The sequence below is a fragment of the Dama dama genome, chromosome 20, assembly GCF_033118175.1.
Source record: "Dama dama isolate Ldn47 chromosome 20, ASM3311817v1, whole genome shotgun sequence".
Lineage (NCBI taxonomy): Eukaryota > Metazoa > Chordata > Mammalia > Artiodactyla > Cervidae > Dama > Dama dama.
In genome coordinates, this window is record NC_083700.1 from 91,893,482 (window position 1) to 91,921,416 (window position 27,935).

Sequence of the window (27,935 nt, forward strand, 5' to 3'; positions counted from 1 at the left end):
TAGGCATTGTGCTACGCCTGCTTAAGTTCTCCTATTTCATTCTTGCAACATCACTGAAGGGTGAGCAGTCTTATCCTGATTTTTCAGATGAGGAATGCACAACTTTTCTAAGAAGTTTTTCTTGATATCCGCTTCAGGCCAGAGAATACTTAATATCCTTCTTTCAGAACACTTTGGATACCGAATTATATGTCTTTCCCCAGTAGTCTCTGAGTTCTGTGTGACAGTACCAACTATCTCTTATAATTTCTAATTAGTCAATATAGTGTATATTTCAGAACATGGGTGTTCTAACCAGGTTGCCTGGGTTGATTCCTGACATGACTTAGACAAGTTACTTAACTATCTGTGCCTCAGTTTCTTCATCTGTAAAATGAAAATATGAATAATACCATGTAAAATGCCTAGTACAGTTCCTGGAACATGGTAAATTCTCAGTGCTTGTTAGTAATCGCCATCATCATCATCCCCAAAACCTAGCTCGGTGCTTGGAGCACAGCATTCACTGAAAGGTGCTAGGCAGACGTTGGTTGGAGTGATGGAATGAGCAGTTGCTTCCCTAGTTGGAGAGAAACAGTATAGCTGGGCAGCCAGAATCTGTGTCCCTAAATGTATAGATCTCTGCCTCAATCATACATAGGAGCTGATTTTTTAAAAGTATTTTGGGCACTATTACCATGTGGCTTGACTTTTTAAAAAAATTATGTTTTTGGTTTTGTTCAGTTTAAATACTGTGAGAAAACATTAGCTCTGGAGAGAGCATTGCTTATATTATTGAATCTGGAATTCTTTTGCTTGTAAAATCCAATCTGATCTGTTTCTGGCCCCGTGGTACTGATACTAGAAGGTCTCAGTTGTGACTGCCTCAACAGTCCATTAGTGATTGAGTCATCACTAATGTTGTAGCATCTAAGTTGTAGCGTTTGTTTGTTTGGCAGTAAGGAGAGGCACCTTAATTTGTATTCACATAAAGTATATGGCTCATCATTTAAAAGCTCTACTTAGGGAAACTTCTCTTTTTTGAAACCCTTCTTGCTCAAGTCTGAGTCTGTGTTAATATGGCAGCCACGAGCTGCATGTGGCTATTGAGCCCTTGAAATATGGCTAATCCAAATTAAGATGTGCTGTTAGTATAAAATATACTGGATTTCAAAAGAAGAATGTGAATTTTTTTATATCTTGGATTAAATAAAACATATTAAAATAAATTTCACTTGTTTCTTTTTACTTTTTAATATAGAGCTATTAGACCATTTAAAATTACATGTGTGGCTTATATTTCTCTTGGACCTCTGCTCTGAACCTGTTGTTTCCTATAGAAATGACATTTTACTTGCTTGCATTATTTTGTGAAACTGATAGCTTATTAAGGGGAACTTAGGTCTTTTAAGAGCAGCACATTTTAGAAAATATGTTTCAGTTTGTTTTGGGGAAATGAAAATGTCTACCAAGAAATTTCAGATCCTGAAGGATTTAGGAGTCAGTCTCTACCAACATATTTAAGTTCTAACTACCATCACTCTGGATGCTTGATTCAATTCAGTTCAGTCACTCAGTCGTGTCTGACTCTTTGCGACCCTATGGACTGCAGCACAACAGGCCTGTTCATCACCAACTCCTGGAGCTTGCTCAAACTCATGAACATTGAGTTGGTGATGCCATCCAAACCAACTCATCTTCTGTTTCCCCTTCTCCTCCTCCCTTCAGTCTTTCCCAGCATCAGGGTCTTTTCCACTGAGTCAGTTCTTTGCATCAGGTAGCCAAAGTATTGGAGCTTCAGCTTCAGCATCAGTCCTTCCAGTGAATACCCAGGACTGATCTCCTTTAGGATGGACTGGTTGGATCTCCTTGCAGTCCAAGGGACTCTCAAGAGTCTTCTCCAACACCACATTTCAAAAGCATCAGTTCTTTGGCACTCAGCCTTCTTTATGGTTGAAGTCTCACATCCATACATGACTACTGGAAAAACTGTAGCTTTGACTAGACGGACCTTTGCCGGCAAAGTAATGTCTCTGCTTTTTAATATGCTGTCTAGGTTGATCATGGTTTTTCTTCCAAGGAGCAGGCATCTTTTAATTTCATCTGCAGTGATTTTAGAACTCAAGGAAATAAAGTCTGTCACTTTCCATTGTTTCCCCATCTGTTTGCTGTGAAGTGATTAGGTGCTTGATTAGAACTTTCCAAAAAGCCAGTAAATTTTATGCTTTTATGCTAGTAAATTGGATGATGATGATGATTGCTGGCGTTTACTAAGCACGTATTGTGTGCTAAGCATTGTGCTGAAGTACTTCTAGGTGGAATATAAATTAATAATCTCATCAACTTTATTATCCATTGTTCTCTTTAAGAAAATTAAGTCCTAGTCTTACATTTCTTTTCTTTGAGTTTTTTCATCTCATTTTATCCTGCTAGGCAAGTAGAATAAATTAATTATTTGGACTTTGCAAAATAAACTTTCTTTTCTCCTTTAAAAGAATATGAATCGTCTAGTTTTGGAATCTTTCACTGACAGGGCAGTGGTCATGTGAGCCACACTCCAAAGTTTGTGTTTTTTCCTGTCTCCAGTTGGCCTTTCCTTTCAACAGTCTTTGTCAATGAATACATTTGGACTTACTTTTCAAAACTAAAACTCATTTAAAAAAGCCAGCCTTTTAAAACTAGGAAGTTTTGTTTTTTCCCCATAGGATCAAATGCACTTAAGTTTTTATAACAATTATCTTAACAGTTTTATCATTAATGGCTATTTTTGTTTTCCCAGCAAACTATAAGTAGGGGGCCAAGTTTAATCTTGTTTGGTATATAGTAGATACTCAGTGGGCTTCCCTGGTAGCTCAGCTGGTCAAACAGGAGACCCCTGTTTGATTCCTGGGTTGGGAAGTTCCCCTGGAGAAGGGCTAGGCTATCCACTCCAGTATTCTGGCTTCTCTGGTGGCGCAGACAGTAAAGAATCCGCCTGCAATACGGGAGACCTGGGTTTTATCCCTGGGTTGAGAAGATCCCCTGAAAGAGGGCATGGCAACCCACCCCAGTATTCTTGCCTGGAGAATCCCCATGGACAGAGGAGCCTGCAAGACTGCAGTCCATGGGGTTGCAAAGAGTCAGACACGACTGAGCGACTAAGCACAATATAGCACAGATACTCAGTAGCTGTTTGTTCAAAGAATTAAAATAATACATAGTTGTATAGTGATTATATATTTAAGGCAAAGAGAAATTAACAATTTAAGGTACAAATCATTGTCTTTAGTCTCAAACTTTAAGTTTTTATCAACTAAATATGAATTCTTAGGGTCTAACTTTCAGAGTGGTTTGAATTAGAAGCCAAGACTTTCTTATCAACTGTCTGCAGTTGTTACTCTAATCCAGCTCAAGACTTCTGACAGTTCCCAAGATAAGCAGAGTCAGAGTGTTCTGTTGCCTTTCTAGCAACTGTCATCAGCTTTCTCAATAATAAGAGCCTCTGCTTCCTCTCTTTCCCAATAGAGCAGAAACCAGCAGAGAAAGAAGAGCTATGTTGTTTAATGCCATTCAGGAGTTCAGAAAAGCACAACACAGATCTTTGGGGACTCGCATTGTCTGCCTATGTTAAAAATCTGTGTGTCTTTACCTAGTACTGAAGTTGTTTTATAATCATAACCTGATCTACCATTACAGCTTTATTTACCACACATAACCCTCCATCTTAGATTAATTAATCTGCTATCTAGAGTTTTCTCATCTCTGTGCTTTCCTTTTTATTAACTTTTTTTATTGTGGTAAAATATGCATAGCAAAAAGTTAACCGTTTTAAAGCCATTTTCAGGCGTACAGACCGGTGGCATGGATGTGTTTGCTCTGTTATGCGGCTGTCACCACTGTGTGTATTTATCATATGGTATTTCACCAGGAACTATGCCAGCCTGGGAATCTCCAATACTTTATCACCCAAACTGAATGGTTTAATTGGACTTGATACCAACTTAACTTCAATTGTATACAAAATCCTGCTTCTGTAAAATCTAATTCATGTTGTTGTTTTCTATTAATTCCAAATAAAGGCATCTTAGATAAAGTTTGTAACTACCTTGGCTTTGATCATGGACCCTATCTTGAGGTAATTCCTGTGATTATGAGGTGGGAAGCTATGATTGGTTGAGCTTTGGTTGGAAACTAATCACTGGCTAATTATTATTCAGAGAGGTTAAAAAGATGAAAAAGATGGTATGTTCTATTGGAACTATACGGGTAGAAAGATAATAGGGAGAGAGGAGTAGTCTCCTAAGATCGCTGAGTCCTCGAAGAAGGGCAGGTCAGCTAGAACAAGGAGCTGTTACTTCAGTGGTTTAACAAGGATGACTATGATGGAGCCAGTATTTGAATTTTGGACTATTTTACTCCAAGTCTTATGCTTTGAAAACCATATAATGAATTTCTAAATGTAGACAGTAGTTATTTTGAATATTTAGACAACATCAGTGTTTTATAAACTTTCTGATATCCCATGATTCTGTTTAACAAATTTAAAAATTACTCCATCTATATTATTTAAAATTCTAAGTAATATTAATATTATAGATAAAACCAAATCGGCATAGGCTCAGTGCCTACTTTTTTCTTAATTACATGCTATCTTGTGCATTTCACTGTACAAATCTTAAGATGGTAGAGATATCAGCATCTGCAGAGTGAAAAATAATACTGAAGCTCTGAATAGTTGTATGACCTAATCAGAGTCAGAAAAACCATTTCGTGGCAGAGCCAGATTAGAATCCAAGCCTCCAGTCCTTGGACGGATGTTTGACTACTTGATCATAAGTTTATACAGTTATAAACTTCAGATTCTGAAAGCTTAGTTTGTATTTTGCTTTTCTTGCTGGTTCAGATTCCAGGTTCCGTCAACCTTTAAAACACTAGGAAGCTCTTTTTCTGGCCTTTCTTTACAGCTTTGATATTTGTGGATTCTTCAAGATGTGCTATAACCTTGGGAGTAAATAGGGCCAGAGAGATAGTCTAAAATGGAGGGTGTGTAGGATCGTTTCCCTTTTTCAGAAGTTGCTAAGGTGGGCAGTAGCTTTTCCCGACGTCTAAGATAAGCCACAAAATACTCACACACCTGTCTTTGAGATATGTATGTCTTATCCACATGTATTGATGGACTCCTTAGGAAACTGCATCTAAACATCTGTTTATTGTGGCACAGAGTCTTAAAAATAATTAAAATTTTAAATTACTAGTGTTAAACAGAATGCTTGGATGTTCTTGTATTGACTATGTATTCATCACCTTTAGAAAAATACATCTGTTGTTTGAGAGTGAGGAGAATGTAAGGAATATGGCCTGCCGTGGTTAGTGTACCTAAAGTGTGTTTACATATTTTTAGTTGCCTGAAATGAGAAAGATAGTTATAGAGGTTAAATGCCTGTGGAATACCACAGAATAACAATTTGGTATCTCTGAAATTATCATCTAAATTAATGAGAAAATTATTTGATTTTCAGTCTGGTTTTAGGAAAGATTTTCATTCATTAATTTTTAAAAAATTTATTTAGTTTTAATTGAAGGGTGATTACTTTACAGTATTGTGTTGGTTTCTACCAAACATCAACATGAATCAGTCATAGGTTTGGTATAGAAAGTACTATAACTGGTCATTTTATTCTTTTTAAAGTTTTCTGTTCAGTAATTATACTACTTGATTTTGATAATAAAAGGAGTTATGAGACCAGAATTTGACTAGATAAATATGGACTGAAAGTTAAATTTAATTGATCTCAGAATAAAGAGAAATTTTTAATCCCTAAAAATTCCTATATTTTTATTTAGTTGGGAATGGTCTTCAGGGTGTTTGATGTCACCACCACTCCCCACCCCTCCCACACCCAAAATCATGAATTTGTACTTTATGTTGTTCTTCCATTTTACCCAAACATCAATGTTGTTTGCTGGTTAGAGCTGAGAGTACTTTGTAATCTGTTTTCCTTTTTCACTGAGTGAGCTTCCTTCTTTTGCTCTCCCATTCTTGTATCTTAGTTGTGTTAAAGCAGTTCACTGCCTTCTTGCACCCTGTTTTCTTTCATGCAATCTGAGCAGACATGGTCAGTACCAGCAATTAACAGCAGAGCAAGAAAAGATTGAATACAGACATGCATATTAGTGTGTGCACGTTTGGTTTGTGATACTATGTTGCATTTTCTGTTTTTGTTATTATCTACTGTCAGAAACAAGGAACTGAGTTGGTACTGACCTTGTGTGGAATGCCTCTGAGGATTTGGGATGAAGGGAGGAAGCTGGTGTTTCATGTGACTGATTTTTGACATGCTGCACCAGGACTGGAAACACTCCTCTGCTCACATAAGGTGGAAAGAAAAAATTTCTAAGATTGAACTTGCAGAATTTGTGGAGTATATTTAAATTTCTCTTCCTGGATTTTTTTTTGTTTTTCAATTTTACCTAATTTTTTAAGGACTGGAAGTAAGGGATGACCTTTGCTTAATAAGTAGTTTGAGGTATGGGAGTAATGGGCTGCCACAGTGATTCGTATGATAAGAGAATGTTTAAAAACCTCCACTACATCTTGAATCATATTTTGACCCATCTGACAAACAGTTAGTGAGCTCCTTGGTCATCTTTGGTATTTAAAAGCAGCATTACACAAATAGCTTTATTATTGTACTTTTCTCCCCTCATACAAATCTTAAGAGCATTGCACCTATGTATCCAAAACAGTTGATTTTTATCTACACTGGTGAGAAATTTAAAAGTGGCATGTAGGTCCCTTAAGTATCTCCTGTGATAAAATTTTCTCACTTTATTTTATGCCTCAGCTTAATGGAGCCTGAGCCTCTGTTTGGGTTATGTCTTAAGCTGAAACTGAAATACAGTCATGAAGCTCTAAGAAAAAACTCTGCAGTGCTAATTTGAAGGACTTCTTGAATGGCATCCTCCCTTCTTCTTGTTGGTCTTCATTACCTTCGCCTCACCCCAAAAGTGTATTCTTGCAGAATTCTGTGGCTTTTTCTTCTCATTTTGTGGAAAAAGAAAGTGAAGGGAGCAGTAGGGAGGGGAGAGATTTCAGTACAACCAGGGTTTTAAATTTTTTACTTTAAAAAAAAAACCTCTGTTTTGTAATTCCGAATCTAAGATTGCTTAAGAGTCCCTTATTAGGAATCCAGTTTTGATGGAAGCATATAAGAATTTAGAAAATGATATTTCAATGTAAATATGGATCCTAACATGTATGACCTGAAGAGTAGAAAGAGATAAATGCTAATGTGGTTCTTTTTTTCACTCAGTGCACATTATCTTATATATTTAATCAATTGATATTGAAAGGTGGTCCTAAAATAGCTTTTGAGCAGATGCAGTATTGAATAGATCAGATGACCTGTGTATTGGCAGTCTTTTCTATTTTCTCTGTTGTTTCATTCTAAAATTGGTGCACACAAGGGACTTAAGAGGTAATTAGCACTTAAGTAAAGTCCTTTTCCTTAATATTGTTGACTGTTTCTCTTAGCCATTTTCATTTTATTTAACAGTGGTATTTAAGGGTTAAGCTCACAGAGCTGATGCAACCCCTCCTTGTTTTTCACAAGTAATTTTCATTGGACAGCATTTCCATAGCAACAGTGAGATCAGTGAAACCTTAATGTTTCATTGATTATTTTTCTCCTCTTCCTTTTTTAATCTATTCTCTTTTCACCACATTTTAGTGAGAAAGCGATTTTTTTTTTTTTTTACTAATAGAGCTTATATTGATTTCTATTCCATAAATAATTAAAAGAGGGTAGAAAAAGCTGCCCTTCATTTAAAAATTGAATGTTTCACCATGTATTTAAAAAGCGATTCAGGATTAGGAGGATGGATAACCATACCGGCTGTAGCTGATGTTCTCAAATATTCTTGCATTGTTTGCTGGTCTTCTAGGGAAAAGAATAATGTGGAACAGGACCTTAAGGAGAAAGAAGATGCTGTTAAACAGAGAACAAGCGAGGTTCAGGTATGTGAACTGTCAAATTCAGTATTCCATTTCTGATTTAGGAGGATTCATTTTAAATGTAGAGGGGCATTTACAGTGTGATGGTTGTGGTATTGGTGAGTAGGTAAAGGGAATCCCTGTTATTTATGTAATATGAATCCTTATCTTTGACAAAATTATTATTTTTCTCCTCACTCTGGCCTGCAAAGATTACACTACAATGATAAAGCAGTATTTTTCAGCATAAATTTCTCATTTTAAAAGTATTTTTAAGATGATATTTATCTGCATATTATAGCCTTAAAGGTAAGTTTGAATGACTTGTCATATAAATATTATTGCACCAATAAAACTGAATGAATGAGAGCATCATCATCATCATGAAAACGCACATTGGTTTTTCATGGGTGTGAGATATTTTTAGCTAGGAGACCTAATATTTTAAAGGACTGTCTCAATACTAGTAGGGTAGGAAATGATAGGGAACAATTCAAAATAGCATTTTACAAGTTGCTTAGTAGCCAGGATATCTTGAACTTTGGCATAAAGAGATTTAATTCATTTTTACTAAGTGCTGTGTTAAGTGGTTTCATTTTACAAATAGAAAAGACAAAAAGGCCTCCATTTCTGATTGGGAATGACACAAAAGAGGTATTTCAAACGTTAAAATGTAGAAAATTGGGCAGTGTTGCATTTAGAGCCATAAGCAATAACCATGTTATTGGGACATCATTTCTTAAATGCTGCACCAGCACACACAGGATGTTGGATGTAGAAGCACTGGTAGCAGTTGCCAGTAAGAGCTCATGCATGGACATTTCTTAACCTTAACAGTCATATATTGGATTTCCTTGTCTTAATAGTTTTAAATGGGCAAAAGCTCTAAAGCTGTTAGGTCCAGTATTTTGTTTTGATGTAGCACTTTCACCAGAGATAGTATGATAGGTGGACCATGCTAGGGTGGGGAGAATGATTTATTGAGGGGTTGAAGAAGAAGCCAGAGAGAGACTTCTTGTTAGAAGTTGATTCTATTACTGTACTTATTATATATACTGGAATTTTCCTAAAGGTGATACAGAGTTAACGGATTGTCACTAATATATTTCTCTTTGTGATAGTGAAATATGGAATGATATCCTCAATTACTTTATTTTTGTGCAATTTTTGAGCTTAAGAAATGCAGGAGTCATAGACTTTAAGCAGTTACTGCTGAAAATAGCTTAAGAATGGAAGATAAAATGATCTACAAAAGTTTTCTCAATCTGAAGAGGTAGAGATATAGTTACTGATATAATATTGGACAACTTCTAAATTTAGCCAGATATGTCTCAAAGTACCAAGGTTTTTGCAGTAGACACTATTTTTTTTGTGTGTGTGTACATCTATCTGTGGTTTTTCACTACTGCATCTTTTGAGATTGTGAATTTTAAATAGCTGCTTTGGGAGAACACTACAATTTACACTTTTCTTTTCAAACTAAATCAGCTATCCTTAAATATTTGATTTGTTATATTTATAGAAGTTTTGTTGTCAGTCAACATTTCTTTGTTATATGCTAGCCCTTCTTTTACCTAGTATTGATGGTAAGGAACATGTTAAACCTTCAAGTTTGCTGAATCCAAAATGTGTGCTTGGCTGAGGAAGTCTAAATAGTTGAATTTTTTTTTTTTTTTGCATAAGGTGCTATAAATAAAAGGTATTTTAGAGCATGGTGAGTGTAGGCCAGATTGTAATGGTTGAACATGTAGGTTCATTGAAAAAAAACATAGAATTAAAGCTTTTTGCATTAGTAGATTCATTACTCATTCCATGTCAGTACAGGTATTTTTATATTGTTTATGGTAATGAGATACTAGACTAAGAATGACATGGATAGTTGACATCTACAAGTAATTAAAGCTTTCATTTTAGTGATTATTTTTGATTTTCTGAAGCAAGACCACTTACCTGAAAGTGATAATAAATATATTGTATTACCTATTGAGTTAACTCTGAATTAGCCATTGGTAATGAGGCACAGACTAGGAATAACATGAATAATTAAGATCTGTAACTAACTTGAACTTTTAGTGCTTGTTTTCTAATTTCTCTGCCAAAAGGCATTTTACTACCGCTTCCCTGCTTCCTTCTGACCCCACTTTCTAATGTAGGTGCTAACGAAAAATGCCAAAATGAAGGCATCAAGGGAGAAGTAAGAGAATTTTGACTCATCAATAAATGTCTTCCTGCCTCAATCAAATATGGCTTTCCTGCGTATTCTTGCTTTTCTCTGTATTTCTAAAGTTACAGTTTGTGATAATATGAGCTCATATCTCAAGTACAGAAACCAGACTTTCAAAGCCTCTTTAGATTTGATCAAAGTGCCAAAAGACTAGTTCTTTTTTTTTTTTTTTTTTTTAGCATTTATATAGTCTTTCTAATTCAGGTAAATTAGAAGGTCTGCTACATAATTAATTTTCTACATATTTGTTTCCTGTCTGTGTTCTGATATATTACCATCTTGAAGACTCACAGTTCACGATTTTTTTCTTGAAGAACAAACCAACAGTTAACTTCATATTTTATGTCATGGGATGATCACTGTTAACTCATATGAGGTACACTGCTAGTTTGTCAAGTTCTGTGGAGAAATTAGATCCAAAATGATGCAAGGGGGGGAAACTGTAAAAGGCTGTTCTATCTCAAATGTTTATGGTTTGAGTTTCTTGTTGTTACAGGAAGAAGGTAGACCCACATTCTTTCCTACCTTAAACTGCATGTGCACAATTTTATTAAAAATTTTCTTCAAATATAACCTTATAGCTCCATTTGTAAAAACAAAAAAAAACTTTGTGAAAACCAGCCAACATCCTTGCAACAAATTTTTGCTGCCACGTTCACTAGAATTTCAAGAAAATGTAGTTTCATCTTTGTACATCTGCAGGGATGTGCTGTGAGATCATACTCCCCTCCCGTGATCCCCACCCCTTTAAAGAAATATGTATTTTTATCTAGAATGATCTTTAATTAGTGTCTGCATATTTTCCAAAAGTGCTAAAGACATTATATGTACACCATTACAGAAGTATTATGAGGCCTGTATATTCTGTTGTTTACCATTGCATTAACCAACACAAAGTCTATGCATTTTTTATGCATTTGTCACTTCTTTCTAAGTCAAATTTTCTTGTGAGCTAACATTTCCTCAGTGGTTTCTTTCTTCTCTTCTCCCTCCCTCCCATTCTTCTTCTTTTCTTTTCTTTTTTTTCCCTTTCTTTTTCACTTCTCTTTTTCTTTCTTTTTCAGAAACCACCTTATCTATTTTTAAACATTTCGAATTCCTAAAAAAAACCAAAACTGTTAAGTGATCTGCCATTTCGCCCTAAAACGACTCAGCTTTCACAGCCTGTTTTTATCTGTACTGTATGATTTTATCAGAACTTCATGTATTGGACAGTAATAACACAGAATCTTTAAAAAAAAAAAAACTGTCCTTCAAGGTAATCAACAAATATGTAGGAATTCATCCTCATGTATGCTTTCTTCAATTTTGCATAGAAGTTTATAGGAATGACTTGGTATCAGGGAACCTTGAATTCAGTTCCTAATTCTGGCTCTTCTGAAGTTTGAGATCCTAAGGAAGAAATTTAACCACTCTACACATTAGTTTTCACTTCTGTAACATGAGATAGCAGAGTTTTGCTGTTAGAATAAAATGACATATTGTTGGTAAAGTGCCTCAGATAAGTTGCTTCAGTGTGTCCGACTCTTTGCGACCCTGTGAATTGTAGCCCGCCAGGCTCCTCTGTCCATGGGATTCCCCAGGCAAGAGTCCTGGATATTTGCCATTCCCTCCTCCAGGGGATCTTCCTGACCCTGGGGTCTAACTTCTGTCTCTTGTGTCTCCTACATTGGCAGGTGTCTCCTACATTTATCACTAGCACCACCTGGGGAGCCCTATCTGCATATAGGGCTAATCAGTATTTTTTCCCCTGTTGCTGTCACTTTAACTGCCAGGCTATTTTTCTCTATTTTTGTTGCTTTGTGTGACCCTTTCCCCCACCCTCCCTCCCCCTTCCTAGCTTTTCAGTAATCTTGCTTAATTTCCTGTTCATCCATACCTTTGTGCTTAATTTATCTTCCCAGGACCAAGAAGAATCTTAAGGCCAAATCCATGGGTTCTTCCTGCATTGGTTACTGATATCTTGGATTGCTTTCTCCTGAATAGTCGTAGCCCTACTTCTTTGACCTTTTGCTTTTGTTGCCTTTGCCCAGGACTGATGGACACACTCTGATCCCCTCTTTCCTCCCTTTTCCCTACCCTCTGTCATCCACATACCATATACTGATGATTCCCAAACATCTGTCAAGCCCTCAACTCTCTTGAGTGCAAGTCTCACATCTCCAGTTAGGCCTTTTGAGGTTTATCATTTCAAATCCAGTATATCTAAAATGAGTCTCAGCTTGCTGAAAAAAATTGACTTCAAGTTTTGAACTTTTCTGTCTGTTTTTCTTTCTCACTACTGCCACCCCTGTTACCTAACATCTGAAATTTTTAAGTCAGATATAAGCGCTTACTCCATCCTCCTCCTTGCTTTCTACCCAAACCAGTTTTAGTAATTATGACTCTCATATGTGAAAATCTTTACTGCTGCCCACTGCCACTGTTAGTAGTGGGAGAATGTCATCCTCATGGGTATATTGGAAGTAGAGAAAAAAAGATTATAGGCCATCCTCTTGTACTACTTATTTTTTGATTGCCTGCTTCTGAACTGTGTGGCATTCACTTGTTCTTTGTTACTTCCACTCTTATAACTTTTGTTGCTGCGATCTAGAATGTTCCCTATCTTCCTATTTATGTGAATTCCACCCATGTCTTAAAATCCAACTGAGACCCATCAGTTTTCTAAATTTTCCCTTCTTTGTCCCCTCAGTTTGCTTGTTTTTCTTGTGTTGGAACTTCCAGAGGAATGTGTATACACTTGCATGGCACACCAGGATGTTATTTTATGTACTCACTTAATGTGTGTGTATATAGATTCCAATATCTTACAGCCTATATTGTGAGCTCCCTAAGCTCAAAAATTGTACCTTGGATCATATCTTATACTGTAGATGGTAATATATTCTTAGATGGAGGTAAATTTAAGGAAGCTATTGACAGTAGAAACGAATAAACTTCCATTTTGTGCATGAAATTAAAAATGGGACAAGAGACACCCAGAAACCACAGGCAGAAAGGATTGGGAGCACAGGTGGTATCGTGAAGAGTCAGACTTTTCCATATTGTTCATACTACCTTCATGAGAGAGAAGCTCACAGTTATTTAAACTTTATCAATAAAGATCTAGTAGCTTATAGTAATTGCCCATTTTTTTCCCCCTAGATGAAGAAAGATGACTTATTTTGGGTGGAAATAAAATTAGATACATGAGCTCAACATTCTTTTCCTGGCGATAATGCTCTTAGAACATGCTGAGAAGCATATGATTGAGAAATAAAGGCAGGCTGTTAGTGAGGTTTTCTAACATCTACCCTAGTTTAATAGGCTCCCTTTCTGGTCTTTGACTTAAAAAACATCTTGCTTTATAGTTGATACTTTTTTATGTTAAGAATATTCCTGTAACTTCTATTTTGAGAATTAGGCCAACATAATGAATGTACCTGATTATTTTTAGTTCTGGATTAATCTGTAGAGTTTTTTTAATCAACTAAAAATCATTTTCTGTAAGATTACCAAAATACTTAAAATTTCCTTTATTTTCTATAATAACTTTTCAAGTATAGATATACTGTATGTATGCTTTGAGTTTTTTTTTTAAGTAAGTGTTTTATTTATAAATTAGTATCCTTTTTGTTTATTTTTTACTCTGTATTTATATGAAATAGATCGAAACGTATTCATGTTTCATAGATTTAACTTCGTTGGTTATACAGCCAATTTGGGTTGCTAAAATGAATTATCTTATTCTTTAATATAGCTGAGAGCTTTTATATATTTGTTTAAATTTTATTTCCACTACCCTCCGTAGCACTTCAGAGGGTATGGCGGGATGGGCACAAGTTCATCGTTTTCTTTATTTTCTGTGATTTCTAGAAAATAGGGTATTTTCCTTGAAATTTAGTTTTAAATAAAGCCAAGATTGCAGATCAAGGATCCTTTCACTCCTCGATAAAGAACCTTGGATGTGGCTTGCTTTGGTATTTTTCTAAAGCAAACCTTGGCAGTGCATTACAGTAGTCTTGTCATTTTATCCTTGCCATTTCCTAATTGCTGCTACCCTCTTTGCTTTTGTTGTTGATGGCACAGGTGAGCAAGTAGAGCGTGATGATGGAAGATAGAGCGTAACTAGGAAGGCATCTGCAAGTGTCTAGTCACTTCCTTGATGAGTTGGCATTTGATAGTAACTGAGGTTGTACCCTAATCCAGGAGAGGATTTCCCCAAAGGGCTACTTTGAGATTAAGAGAAAATTATCCTAGTTTAGTAGAACATGGTGTTTGCTAAGAGAACCTGCCACTGTCCTAGTCAAGGGTGGGCAGGGAGAGAGATGTACATCCGTTAACTTCACTTAGTCTCAGGATAAACCATTCTGTGCCAAAATAAAATAGCCAAGTAGATATGGATATTGAAATTGTTGTGAAAATTACATTACAGTGGTGGCAGCCTTACCAAGTAATTTTGTAGTGAAATTTGGTTCTTTTTTTTCCTAGTGTTTGTGTTTGCAATCTGTTCATTTTGCTTTTGTGCAGTTTAATAATTTTAAGTTTGCTTACTGAAAAAGAAGACGTTTGTGTGTATGGATTAGTGTTGGAATTTTTTTAGAGAAGATCTTCTTTCATATTTGAAATAGACATGGAGAGGCTTTAATTTGAATATGGACCTCTGTCCAGCTTAAAGTATGTCACCAATGTGAGGTATTTTTTCAATAACCTTTCCCTCAAGGCCCATACTTTTGTGTTACTATGTGGATTTTTACTGTAGCATAAAAGTGAAGTTGGGAAATTTGAGGGAATATGTTTGCTCTTTGGAAGAGAAAGGGCAAGAATGAGTAAATGTTACATTGATTTGTTTATTCCCTTTCCTCTTACATAAACCTTTCTTCTAGGGATGTGTTTAAAGTGGCTCACTAAAAAATACAAGTTTTGAAATTTGGTTCATTTTGTTAAAGGAAACCAGCATTGATCCTACTATTGGTAGTTGTTATGTTAAAAATTCAGTTACATCAGAATATTTTTATATTGGTATGAAACCATATGATACGTGATACTTAAAAACTGCAGACTTGACATTTTCTGATTATAAAAGTAATATGAGTCCATATTAATCTTTTAAAATAAAGAAAAGTGTAAGAAGAAAAAAACGCTACAATTTCACATTTCAGGGAGAGTCATGGTTAACATTTTGCTATATTTTCTGAGTATATGCGCATGGCTTTATATTCATTTACAGTCATACTGTATATGCCTTTGTATTCAACTTTTAAAAATTAGCATTATGTCCTAGTCATTTTTTTTTATTACGTGGCCCTTTTAAGGCAAATTTCATTTTTCTTAATTGGATTTAGAATGAAAGTAGAGACATCAAAATTACATGTGTTTATAAAGACTAGATATTATTAGAGATGTGAAGTCTAAGATTTATGGGGGGAGATTGGGGAGAGGGTAGGAAATTAGAGTAGAATTTTTGAAAATTGGAGTAAGTAACGTTTTTCCTATTCCTGTTAAGCATTTCTTTAAAAATGCCTTTTGGGTCAGCATATTGTTATGTGTAAACCATATAATAATTTTATAACAGAGTATTGACAATGGATTATTTTCCCAAATATAAAAATCACTTTAGATCTGCAAATGGCGTGCTTTCAAAATATTTTGTAATTACAAGAAGTTTTCAAGCCACTGTAGGTTTTCAAGGTACTAGGTTAAAGTGAAGCTGTTATTATGTCTTCCTAAAGAGTAATAGTATATAATATAAGGTAAAAAAAGAAAGAAAGATATATGCCACAGTGACATGCTAAAGCAGTAAAGATTATTTCCATATAATGGAAATTTAAAATGTCAACTCATTCTTGGTCTACAGTCTATACAAATGTTGAATCAGTATAGAAATTTAGATGCTATTTTAATTTAACAAAATGCGTTTGCTGTCTGTCAGTTAGAGGCTAGTTTTAATATTTTGCTATAGTTTAAATGTAGAATTAAGCTTTCTGTAGTATGTTGAAAGAATATGAAGCTGTTTCTGTCAGCTTCAGGCACATTCCCCAATAGTTTCTCCCAGATAGTAGAATTCTTGTGATAGTTACAAATCATTGCCTGATTAATTGCCTGGAATGTGCAAGACATTGTACTAGGTTGTGGAACCTCTAAGAAAGATGAGGCATTGGCTGTCTATCAGGAGTTTATTATTTAAAGGTAACTCTAGTACACTGTTTTTTACACTGTGTTTCCCTGGTGGCTCAGATGGTCAATAATCTGTCTGCCATGCAGGAGATCCAAGTTTAGTCCCTGAGTCAGGAAGATCCCATGGAGAAGGGAATGGCTACCTACTCCATTATTCTTGCCTGGAGGATTCTATGGACAGAGGAGCTTCTTGGGCTGCAATCTGTGGGGTCACAGAGAGTTGGGCACAAATGAGCAGCTAACACACACATATCATGCATTGTAGTGAGTATGATAATAGAGGTTAGGTACTAACTGCTCTAAGAGCACAGGTAAGGGAAACTCAAGGTGGGTCATACTAAATGTGGCTGGGTCTTAAAGAACGAAAAGTGAGCTTCCAGATAGGGATGGTGTGGAAGGGCATTCAAGACAGAGCAGATGGTATGGGAAAAGCATAGGGAATTTGAAGTACACTATATATTGGAGAAAAAAGAAGATCTGTTGAGGATGGGGCACAGGTGAACATGAGGACCAGAAATGAAGGTTCTAAGGTATCTTGTCATCTGTTTTACTCTATACTGTAGATAAGAGGGAACCATCATATTTTTAAAATTAATTTTTATTGGAGTATAGTTGCCTTACTATGTTGTGTTACTTTCTGCTGTACAACAACAGAGTGAATCAGCTAAATGTATACATAGATTGGGCTTCCCTGATGGCTCAGAATCCACCTGCAATGTGGGAGACCTGGGTTTGATCCCTGGGTTGGGAAGATCCCCTGGAGGAGGGCATGGCAACCCCCTCCAGTGTTCTTGCCTTGAGAATCCCCATGGACAGAGGAGCCTGGCAGGCTACTGTCTGTAGTGTAAGAGTCAGACATGACTGAGTGACTCAGCACACAGTCCCCATACATACATCTCCTCTTTTTTGGGTTTTCTCCCCGTTTAGGTCACCACGGAGCACTGAATAGAGTTTCCTATACTATACAGTAGGAAGCCAACATAAATTTTTGAAATCTTCTATGCAGTGAATTGTTTTTTTTTTTTTTTTTTTTAAAGACAGTTGGACATTTGAAATAGGAAGAAGCAAAGGCAAACAAAAATTATGAATCAGGGGAGGGACAGTTAAACTGCCATGTGTTTGTTAAGAGCCAATGTATGTCCATTTTGAGTATGGATCTGTTAACAGTGTAAGCAAGGTTAAAAATTTAGGCATGAAAAAAATTTAGGCATGCTGGTAAATTTATGATAAATACTAGTGGAGCTCACCATTGTGAATCTGCAATCACCTAGACCCATGGAATGTTAGCCCAAGAAGAGTCATGATCGTCCATTGTGTTGGCTATTTTAAGGGGATTTTTTTAAGGAAAGCAGCATGGTAGTAGTTGCACTTTTCAATTAATTGGTTGATTGAGAAAATATAAGATAAAAAGCAGTTGTTAAAAGCCTTGTTCAGCGTCTTATTTAACGATAATTCAGAGACCTTTTTTGATAAGTGTTTCCTCTGTTGTTCTTAGATTCTTATTCTGATGAATGATCATTGTGTTCTTTGAATAGTATGTTATTTAAAATTGCTGTTACTTTTAGAAATTTGTGTTCACAATTTTACTTCACCCTGTTCAAGATCTCTGCCCACCTCCCACAGACACATGCCTTAGAGTTATCAATCCATTCCTCATTGTCACCTGTGGTTCCTGGAAAGCATCAAGTCCTAATTCCTTGTGGAATCCTTTATATATAATGAATTAACCTCTCTCCTGTGCATCTGCCACGGAAGTATTAATTTACCATTCTTCCGAGAATTAGGAAAATAGTCACTCAAGTGATTTTCTCTGGTTTGGATGAGGAACCCCAATTGTCAGAGGATTTGTAAATTAGGCCATCCTGGGTGCTGTGTTTCCTGATAAATAATGAGAATGGCAAGGTTGCTTTCATCTGTCTCCCAAATCTCCCTTGTATTTTTTTAAAAATAGACTTTATTATTTACAGAGCTTTAGGTCCACAGAAAAGCAGAAGGTACAAAGATTTCCTATTGTATTTTTTAAAATCTCTGTATCCTTTATCATTAAGCATAAAGTCTGGCACATTGATGAATAAATAAATATGTCATTTTAAAATGGTTTATCTTTTTTTAAGTTCTTAACTACACTGAGATCTTTATTTTTCTTCTTCATATTTAAAGTTTTGTTTTTCATCTTAGGTTTGCAATATACTTGAAATTTATTTTTCTGTTTGATATGTTTAGAGATGTTATAATTTTTTTTTTTCTTTTTGCCATATGGGTAAATCCAGCATCATTTACTGATTAGTTAGCTTTCTTTTCCTCCATTTTGCTTTAATGTCATGTCTTCTCATCATTTTTTCTGTGTATGTCTAAATTCTAATTTAAATCTGTGTCTGAATTCTGTTTTTTTCTTCCTTTATCCTTGCATCAGACAAAACTGTTTTTAACTATTTAAGGTTTCCAGTAATTCATAATATTGTATAGGGTAAGTCCTTTTACATTTTATAATGCTGTTTTAGGTTTTTTTCCTTTGTTCTTCAAAATACGTTTCAGAAGCAGCTTGTCAGTCTCCTTGGAAAATCTTGTTAGGATTTTCTTTGAAGTATATAGGTTAATTAGGTGAGAATTGACATCTTTATGATATTACTCATCATTCAATGAGTATTTCTTGTATACTAGAAGCTGGGAATATAGTAGTGAATGAAATTTGCAAATATCCCTGGACTCATGGAGTTTATGTTCTAATAGAAGGAAATATATTCTATTACTCATAATAGCCAAAAACTGGGAGTAGTCTAGATGTCCATCTGGTATATCCATACAGTGGAATACTACTCAGCAATAAAAAGGAACAAATTACTTATACATGCAGAACATGGATGAATCTGGAAATATTATACTAGGTATAATATGGTAGACTATATATTTCAGTAGACTACATATTATATGATTCTATTTATGTAGACTGTCTAAGGTAAAAATATAGTAACACAAAGCAGATCATTGGTTGCCTGTTGCTTGAAAAGGGAATGAGAATTGATTCCAAAATGGCATGAAGAAACTTTTTAGGTGATGGAAGTGTTATGAAACTGGATTGTGGTGATTTTTGCACAATTGTATATATTTACCAAACCTTACTGAATTGTAAACTTTAAGTGGGCAGTTTTTATGATATGTATAAATTATATCTTCTAAAGCTATTTAATTATACTATTTTGTGCCAACAAAGATGTAACTCGAAAACATTATAAGTCACAAAAGAAGCCAGTCACAAAAATCCAGATGTATGATTCCTTTCATATAAAAATGTCTAGACTTGACAAAGCTATAGAGAGAAAAAATAGATTGATAGTTACCTAGGGTCAGGGTGATTGGGAGGGAAATAGAGAGTAACTCACTAATGGGTATGGGGTTTCTTTTTATAGTGACAAAACTGTTCTAAAACTGTTTCGGTCATGGTTGCACAACTCTAAATATACTAGAGACCATTGACTTGTACACTTTAAATGGGTGAATTGTATAGTGTGCCCTCTCTCTCTCTAGTTGCTAAGTTGTGTCCGACTCTTGCAACCTCATGGACTGTAGCCTGCCAGGCTCCTCTGTCCATGGGATTCTCCAGGCAGTAATCCTGGAGGGGGTTGCCATTTCCTTCTCCAGGGGGTCTTCCCAACCCAGGGATCAAACCCGGGTCTCCTGCACTGCAGGCAGATTCTTCACTGACTAAGCTATGAGGAAAGCCTGTATAGTGTACAAATTATCCCAGTAAAGCTGTTAGAGAAAATAAATAAAATTATATGCTATATATGAAGGAGGATCAGTGGAGGGAGATGGTGATGGGTGATGGTGAGGGAGGCCTCACTGAGAAGGTAACAGTTGAGCAGAGACTTCAAGGAGATGAGGGATTAAGGCATGTGGGTAATTTGGGGAGGAGTTTTCTAGGAAGAGAGGATAATCAGTGAAAGATCTGAGAAGGAAGCATATCTGACATGTTTGAGAAGCATCAGAAAGGCCAGTGTGGGTGAAATAAGAGTGAGCACAGGAGAGAGCAGTAGAAATGAAGCTGGGAGATGGGACCACATAGGGCCACTATAAGGACTTGGGTTTTTATGGTAAGGGAGATGGGGAGTCAGTGCAGAGTTTTGAGCAGAGGAGTGCCATCATCTGATGTAGGTTTTTAACAGTGACTACTGTGCTGTAAACAAACTGAAAGGTAGCATGGGTGGATGAAGGGAAACCAGTTAGAAGGCAGCAATCCAGGAGAGAGAGAAAAACGACTTGGGCTGAGGTTGAAGAAAAACATGGCCGGATTTTTAAAATATATTTTGAAGGAAGGAACAGCAAGATTTGCTGACAGATTGGAGATGATACGTGAGAGAAAGAGAAGAGTCGGAGGAGATGCTGTATTTTTTGGCCAGAGAAACTGAGAGGGGGCAGATGGAGGATAAAGCAGATGTTGTGGAGTGGGGGGGAGGAAATGCCAGGAGTTCTGTTCTTGTTATGTTAGAGAAGTCCATCAGACATCCAAGGATGGATCTGAGTAAGCAAATTGAATGTCTAAATCTGGAATCTAGGAAAGATGTCCTCAAGTAAAGATTGTATTTAAAGCTATGAGTCCTCCAATCCACCAACACAGTATACGTAATAAGATGAGACTTTACCTTCCCTTATGATAGATTTTTTTTTTTATGATAGACTTTTAAAAATTGTTAACCTTCTCTTGCCTCCAATAAATAATGTTGATATTCCTGTATTTCAGGATCTTCAAGATGAAGTGCAAAGGGAGAATACTAATCTGCAAAAACTACAGGCCCAGAAACAGCAAGTACAGGAACTCCTTGATGGGCTGGATGAGCAGAAAGCCCAGCTGGAGGAGCAACTGCAGGAAGTCAGAAAGAAGTGTGCTGAGGAGGCCCAGCTGGTAAGGCCTGGCGGCTTACCACTGCCTGTGTCTTTACCTTAGGTGCTCTGGCTGGCTTAAGATAGAAACTCTCTCTGCTCGCTGTTGTTAGGTGCCAGTCTAGTCAACATGAAGTTTGGGAACGTGAAGGAGATGGGGCATGTTTCATCTAGAAATTACAGGGGAAATAGGACACTGCATTTTTTTTCCCCTAAAATTTAGTTGGAAGTATGGTACCTATGTCTTCCACTCTCCTCTGTCAGTCCCTGATTGCCTTTTCTACAGAAAATATACATCAAAAACACCAAAATAGTAAACTAAAATAAATATTGCGTTATAGAACATTTTAATGACATCTCTTTTTTTAATCCCCTGGTTGTCTCGTTCACCTCACGTTGTAGATCTCATCCCTGAAAGCTGAACTAACTAGTCAAGAATCACAGATCTCCACTTATGAAGAAGAGCTGGCCAAAGCTAGGGAAGAACTGAGTCGCCTACAGCAAGAAACAGCAGAGTTGGAAGAGAGTGTGGAGACAGGGAAGGCTCAGCTGGGACCTCTCCAGCAGCACCTGCAAGATTCACAGCAGGAAATCAGTTCAGTAAGTCTTTATGGGAGTGAAAAATACACTCAAGTGGGCACTCACGTATCCTTTTAGTACCTAGTATTTTCTCCACTTCTACTGCTTCTTCTTCTGTCCAGGTTATTATTCATTTTCTGTCATTTTATACGAATAGGCTTCTTGTCACCTTTCATAAATTAAAACTGTTGTGAATCTTACACATCTGATGATTATCACTGAAATCTTGTTGAGTGTGCAGGCTTTGTAGTTAGATGGTTTGGATTTAAAGGCTTGCTCTGCTGCTTTCTGCCTGAATCATCTCAGTGTTAGATTCCTCAGCTTGGAGAACTGGGAATTCCCTGGTGGCTCAGCAGTAAAGAATCCACCTGCCAATACAGGAGACATGAGTTCAATCCCTGAATCAGGGAGATCCCCTGGAGAAGGAAATGGCAACTCACTCCAGTATTCTTGCCTGGAAAATCCCATGGAGAGGAGACTGGCGAGCTACAGTCTATGGTGTCGCTAGATAGTTGGACATGACTTAGTAACCAAACAACAATAACCACCAGAGGTTAGGATTTCGCCCTTTTCACTGCTGAGGACACGGATTCAATTCCTGATTGGGGAACTGACATTTAAGATCATGCAAGCTGCACAGCATGGCCAAATTTTTAAAAATAAATAAATAAAATAAAATTGGAGAATTAACAATATGCCTACCTCCTTTAGCTGCTTTTAAAGTTTAAATGGGGCAAAACCAGTGAGACATTTGAGCATAGGGTTTGGTAAGTAAGTGCTCAGTTAAGTGTTGCTTATTTTTATAAATAATAACCTGGTGTCTTGCCTTTTGGGGATTCTAATCTTAAAATCAGTTTTGCTCATTTAGAAACCTTTATTTTTTTGAAATTAGGAGATTTTTCTTTATATAGATAAATATAACTGTTGTGGTAGGTCCAGAATATCGATCCTTTCCTTTGCTGTTTCTTGACTTCCCTAAATGGGGAATAATATTTAAAGAATGATGGTAGGATGGTTGGATGTATGTAGAGACTGCATAGCCCATTCCTTTCCATTTGAATTTGAACAAACTGAAGCCAGGGACGGTTAAGGAACTTGCTTATGGTTATGTAGCCTTCAGAAGAGCCATAGCCTAGAATTCAGATCTTCTGAAACCTGGTCAGTTAATTATTATATATAATGAACTCCTTCTCCTTGATATGCTTCCTTCCCCTCTCTTGTCTGGCAGATGAATACCTGCTCACCCATCTTGCAAGCCATGGCTTAACCTCTTCTTTCTTTGTGGCATCTTCTGAATCCTGCCATTTTTGGACATTGTACTTCTGTTACAGTAATTGTAACATTTTCCCCTGCACTTTTGTTTATGTATCTACCTCTCTCAGTAGATGGAGCTTTTTGGTCTAGAAACATACATATTTATCCAAGCATTTAGCATAGTTCTTGTCTCAGTGTAGATACTCAGTTAACATGTAGTAAACCCAAATTTTATACTATTGGGAACGATACCAGATAAATGGACAGTCTTTAAAATAGTTTTATTTGAGTTTTAAAAATATTTTTAATGTTATTTATAGACTGTAAAATTAACCCATTTTAATGGTACAATGCATGATTTTCAGTAAATTTGATGTTTGAGAGTTGCTCAAACATCACAATCCAGTTTTAGAATTATTTCCCTTACTTCCAAAAGACCCTTGTGCCATTTATCATCAATTCCCACCCTTACCCCTGGGTAACTACTTTCTGTGTCTGTAGATTTGCCTTTTCTGAGCATTTCACATAGAAGAACTGAACACTCTGTGGTCTTTCTCATGTGGTTTCTTTAATTTAGTGTAATGTTTTTGAGACCCATCCATATTGTAGCATGTAACAGAATTATAGTTCATTTTATAAGGTGTGTTGTTTATTTATTCACCAGTTAATGGGCATTTGGATTCTTTCTTCCTGTTGACTATTATGAATAATGATGCTGTGAATTTTCTGTTTGCATACAATTCTTTATGTAGACATGTGTTTTCATTTCTCCTGGATATAAAATAGTTGGCTATATTGTAAAGTTACGTTAAGCTTTTTTTTTTAACTTTAATTTGCCAAACTTTTCCAAAGTGGCTGTAACATTTTTATACTTGCCCTAGCAATATGTAAGAGTTCCAATTTCTCCACATTTTTACCAACACTTTATTGTCTTTTTGATTACAGACATTCTTGTAGATGTAAAGTGGTACTTCATAGTTTTTAATTGGCAGTTCTTTAATGACTAGAGATGTTGATCATCTTTTCCTATGCCTGTGAGCCATTTGTACATCCTCTTGGATGAAATGTCTGTTTAAAATCTTTTGCCTGGATTTCCCTGGTGGTTCAGATGGTAAAGTCTTTTGCCTGTTTTGGGTTGTCTTATTACACAAGTTTTTAAAAATATATATATGTATATTCTGGAGATAAGTCCTTTATCAGATATTTGATTTACAAATAATTTTTCCCAGTCTCTGGCTTGTTTTTTAATTTTCTTTTCTTTGACTTTTTTGAAAGGGGATTTCTTTCAAAGGAAAGAGCATAAATTAGAAAAATAGGAATGACTCCAGATATTATAAATTATCAGAGAGAAAATAAAGCCATGTTTTTGAGCATGGAAGATAGTGTCAGCAGGATGTACTACCAAGTGTTTCAGATATTTGTAGAAGGGATTAGATCTTTGTGTCTGATCTCCAAATCTTAAGAATAAACATACCAAATTCTTACACTTGACTCAGGTACCGTGTGTCTTTCCCACAGAGGGCAGCATATTCCCATGGGCTTATAAAAAAGAAATTTGGTTGTAAATTAGCCTGATACCTTTATTGCTCTCTAAAACTTAGCTATAGCTTTTTTGGAAAAAGGAATAACTAAAGAGAGATTTTGTGACTTGGTGAATTTTTATTTTTATTTCTTACCTTGTACAAATTTTCTAGAAAACAAAAAACCTTTGACCTTTACTCTGTGTAACTTGCTTGCACAATGTATACTATTTATCCAAGTATTTCTGGCAGTTTAAATGTTTGTTGTACTTTTCTTGCACAGTTTGCAGAGAGCTTGTGTTAGTTGTGTGATGATTTTTTTCTATATCCTCCAAGTTTACCTAGAGAGTGAGGGAGAACACAGGCTTAAATGACAGGTGCCTGGGAGACTCAGACACAGGAAGGCCAGGTTGTATTCATGATTCTGTTGATTGTCTCAGGAATAAATAAGGAAAAAACTGTCCTACATAGAACTCTCTGGTAGGCAGGCATTTCACCCGACTGCTTCATCTATATGGTGAGTAATGGTTTAAATTTTTAGACTACAAGGTAGTAGCATTAAAATTGATTTAATGATCATGATAAATTATTTAATGAAATAAGAGAGAATAGGAAATACCAGCATACATTACACATAGTAAGGATGAGTATTACTTCATGAAACTTGTTTCACCCCTGTGTATGTGTGTAAATGTATAGTTATATGTATGATATATGCATCTGTATGTATGTTTTATGTATATTTACACACAGAGAGACATATGTACATATATATTTACTGGGTTGAAGTGTAAACTCTATTTCTTTCTGTAGATTAAAGTAAAAGTAAGTTTATAAACCACTGCTCTATAGCACTAGGAATATACAAGGCATATGCTTTGTGTTATAAATGTGTAGTATTTTTGATTGTTATTTTAAATCCTAAATGAAATGCAATTTGTGTGTATATATACACAATATATATACACACAAAATGAGATGTGTATATATATATATATATATATACATATACACACACACACACACACCCCCACACACATACTGATGCCCACTGTTTAAATATATAAGCATAATACTTGTGTTTTTGAGTGAACATTTATTAAGCACCTATAGTATGCATCATTGTGCTAGATGTTAGAGATACAAAGTTAATAACAAAAATTTGGTCTCTATCCTCAAAAGGCTCTAGTCTTTAACATTTTAAAAATAGAGTAGTAGAAAAGGAACAGGAAATTTTAATTGTTACGGTAGTGAGAAATGTAGTGTGCTAGGTACTTTTACACACACTGTCCTTCATTTACATAGGCCTTTACATTTTACAGAGTTCTTTTAAATATGTCTTTTACTTCACATAAAAATCTTCTATGAAGATAGCTCTTACTACCTCTGTGGATTAAAAAATGGAAGCTTGGAGAGGGTACTTTGACTAAGATAACCTAATAATTAGAAAGTGATAGAGCTAGGTGTACATCTGTCTGCTTATCCAATATAGTGTTCTTTTTCCAGGCTATGAACCTCACTTCTCCTTTGGTAAATTTATAGATTCCAAATTGAGCAACTTAAAAACTTTATGGGAAATATTAGGGGAATAAGATTAGGGAACAGAGATTTACAGAATGTCAATAGGTAATTTTTATATTTGCTAGAAACAAAAAATATATATAACATGCTAATAAATAGAGGACGCCAATGTAATTAAAATATATATATATATTTTATGAAAATGATACTATGCAGTAAAGTTCTGTTTATTGTTTTTTTCACTAGAAACATTTTTTTATTCTGTTGTCTCAATTTCTTTGAAATATATGTAAATGTGTTTTTATTGTAGATATTGGTATAAATAAGCATTTTTTTCCTTCTAGTTCCCCACATTTTTCTTTTTATATATATTACAATTTATTGAGTTGTCCCAGGTGTAGAAAGTCAATGGATATTGAAATTTAAAAAAACTTTGTCCTTCATTTAACCTGTTTGGTATATTTTAGATTTAGACGCTACTTCTTAAGGTTCTAGCCCATTAATAAATAATGCCAGGGGATAGGACACTAGCTCATTGTACCTTTGTTTTCACTTCTCTTCTTCCCAATAGGAATATGAATGGCTCCAAAGTCTTATGTACCCTTCCTCTATTTCCTCTACCTCTCCTAAAGTGTCATCACAAAATTTGCCTTGCACTACCGCTTTGCCATCTTTTTCCCAATGCTCTGACACTTTTTCTAGTTATATTCTAAAGGACTGCCAATTAGCAGATATTTGAATTAAAATTCTTGGATCTTTCAAAAGATGTACAAAAGCAAATCCATATATACTGTAATTTCAGGAGGAGAACTTACTGGGATGGATTACTGAAATCCTTTTCTCTAAGTCATGCTGCATTCCTTAATGGAAGCAGATTTATCCTTGATCAAGTCTAAGCATATAGTTATTATTATATCACAAGTCTTTCTAGTAATTTTGTCTAGTTTTTGTCTAAAAATGTCTTTCTAGTAAATTCTGTTTTGTATTTCTTCTTTGTATTGACAGATGCAAATGAAACTTGTGGAAATGAAAGAGCTGGAAAACCATAGTAATCAATTAAATTGGTGCAGTAGTCCACATAGCATTCTTGTAAATGGTGCTACAGATTATTGCAGCCTCAGTACCAGCAGCAGTGAAACAGCCAATCTTAATGAGCACACTGAAGGCCAGAGCAACCCAGAGTCTGAGCCCATACACCAGGAGTCTCCAGTGAGTCTCAATAGTTCCTTTAATTCCATAACCAACTTCAGAAGGGAAAAAAAACTGATTCAGATGAAAGTTCTATTGACATCTCATTACCTAATATAAATATGTGGCCTTGCCTCATCTGAGACAATTGAGAAAGGAAGAGTGGGTTCTAACAGTTTTAACTAGTACAAAATGTAATTTTAACTGATCTATTTGTTATAGAGGCGTGTTTTCAAAGTTGTGGTTCTGTAGGTAGTAACTTTTGAAAGTAGTATTTATTTTTAAGTAATCTCATCCAAAGCTGAAAGTAATTATTTCATAATATTGAAGACATTTATTTACTTTTTTTTTTTTTGAGAATATCAGCTAATGCAAGAGTGCTGCTCTTCTGAATGAGAGCTACAGAGACAAAAAACCTTTAACCCCGTCTTCCAGCTGCATGTAGTCTAGTCGTGTAACACTATGTTAAAAGGCTGTGATAAAGTAAATAGGGTATTCAGGTAGGACAACTTGGAGGAGGCTCAGAGATGATGTCATAGGGAAGCTTTACAAGTGACCACTGAAGTGAGAAGAGGTTAAGCAAAGGAGAAGGTGGTACATTTCTGGCAGAGGAAACAGCATTAGCATAAGTATGTATTGGGAGAAAATATGCTGCACGGGATTA

The 27,935-nt window shown here is 35.7% G+C and overlaps 1 protein-coding gene across 8 annotated transcripts in view; it reads left to right on the forward strand.

The window, feature by feature from the left end:
* The window catches only part of EPS15 (epidermal growth factor receptor pathway substrate 15), a 138,224-nt gene that overhangs the window by 72,202 nt on the left and 38,087 nt on the right, over positions 1–27,935 (forward strand). For all 8 annotated transcript variants that reach the window (XM_061121920.1, XM_061121923.1, XM_061121924.1 and 5 more), the window contains exons 13-16: positions 7,903–7,975; positions 21,070–21,231; positions 21,612–21,809; positions 27,089–27,292. In XM_061121920.1, the coding sequence (XP_060977903.1) occupies positions 7,903–7,975; positions 21,070–21,231; positions 21,612–21,809; positions 27,089–27,292 (637 nt within the window). The remainder of the gene's footprint in view (positions 1–7,902; positions 7,976–21,069; positions 21,232–21,611; positions 21,810–27,088; positions 27,293–27,935) is intronic.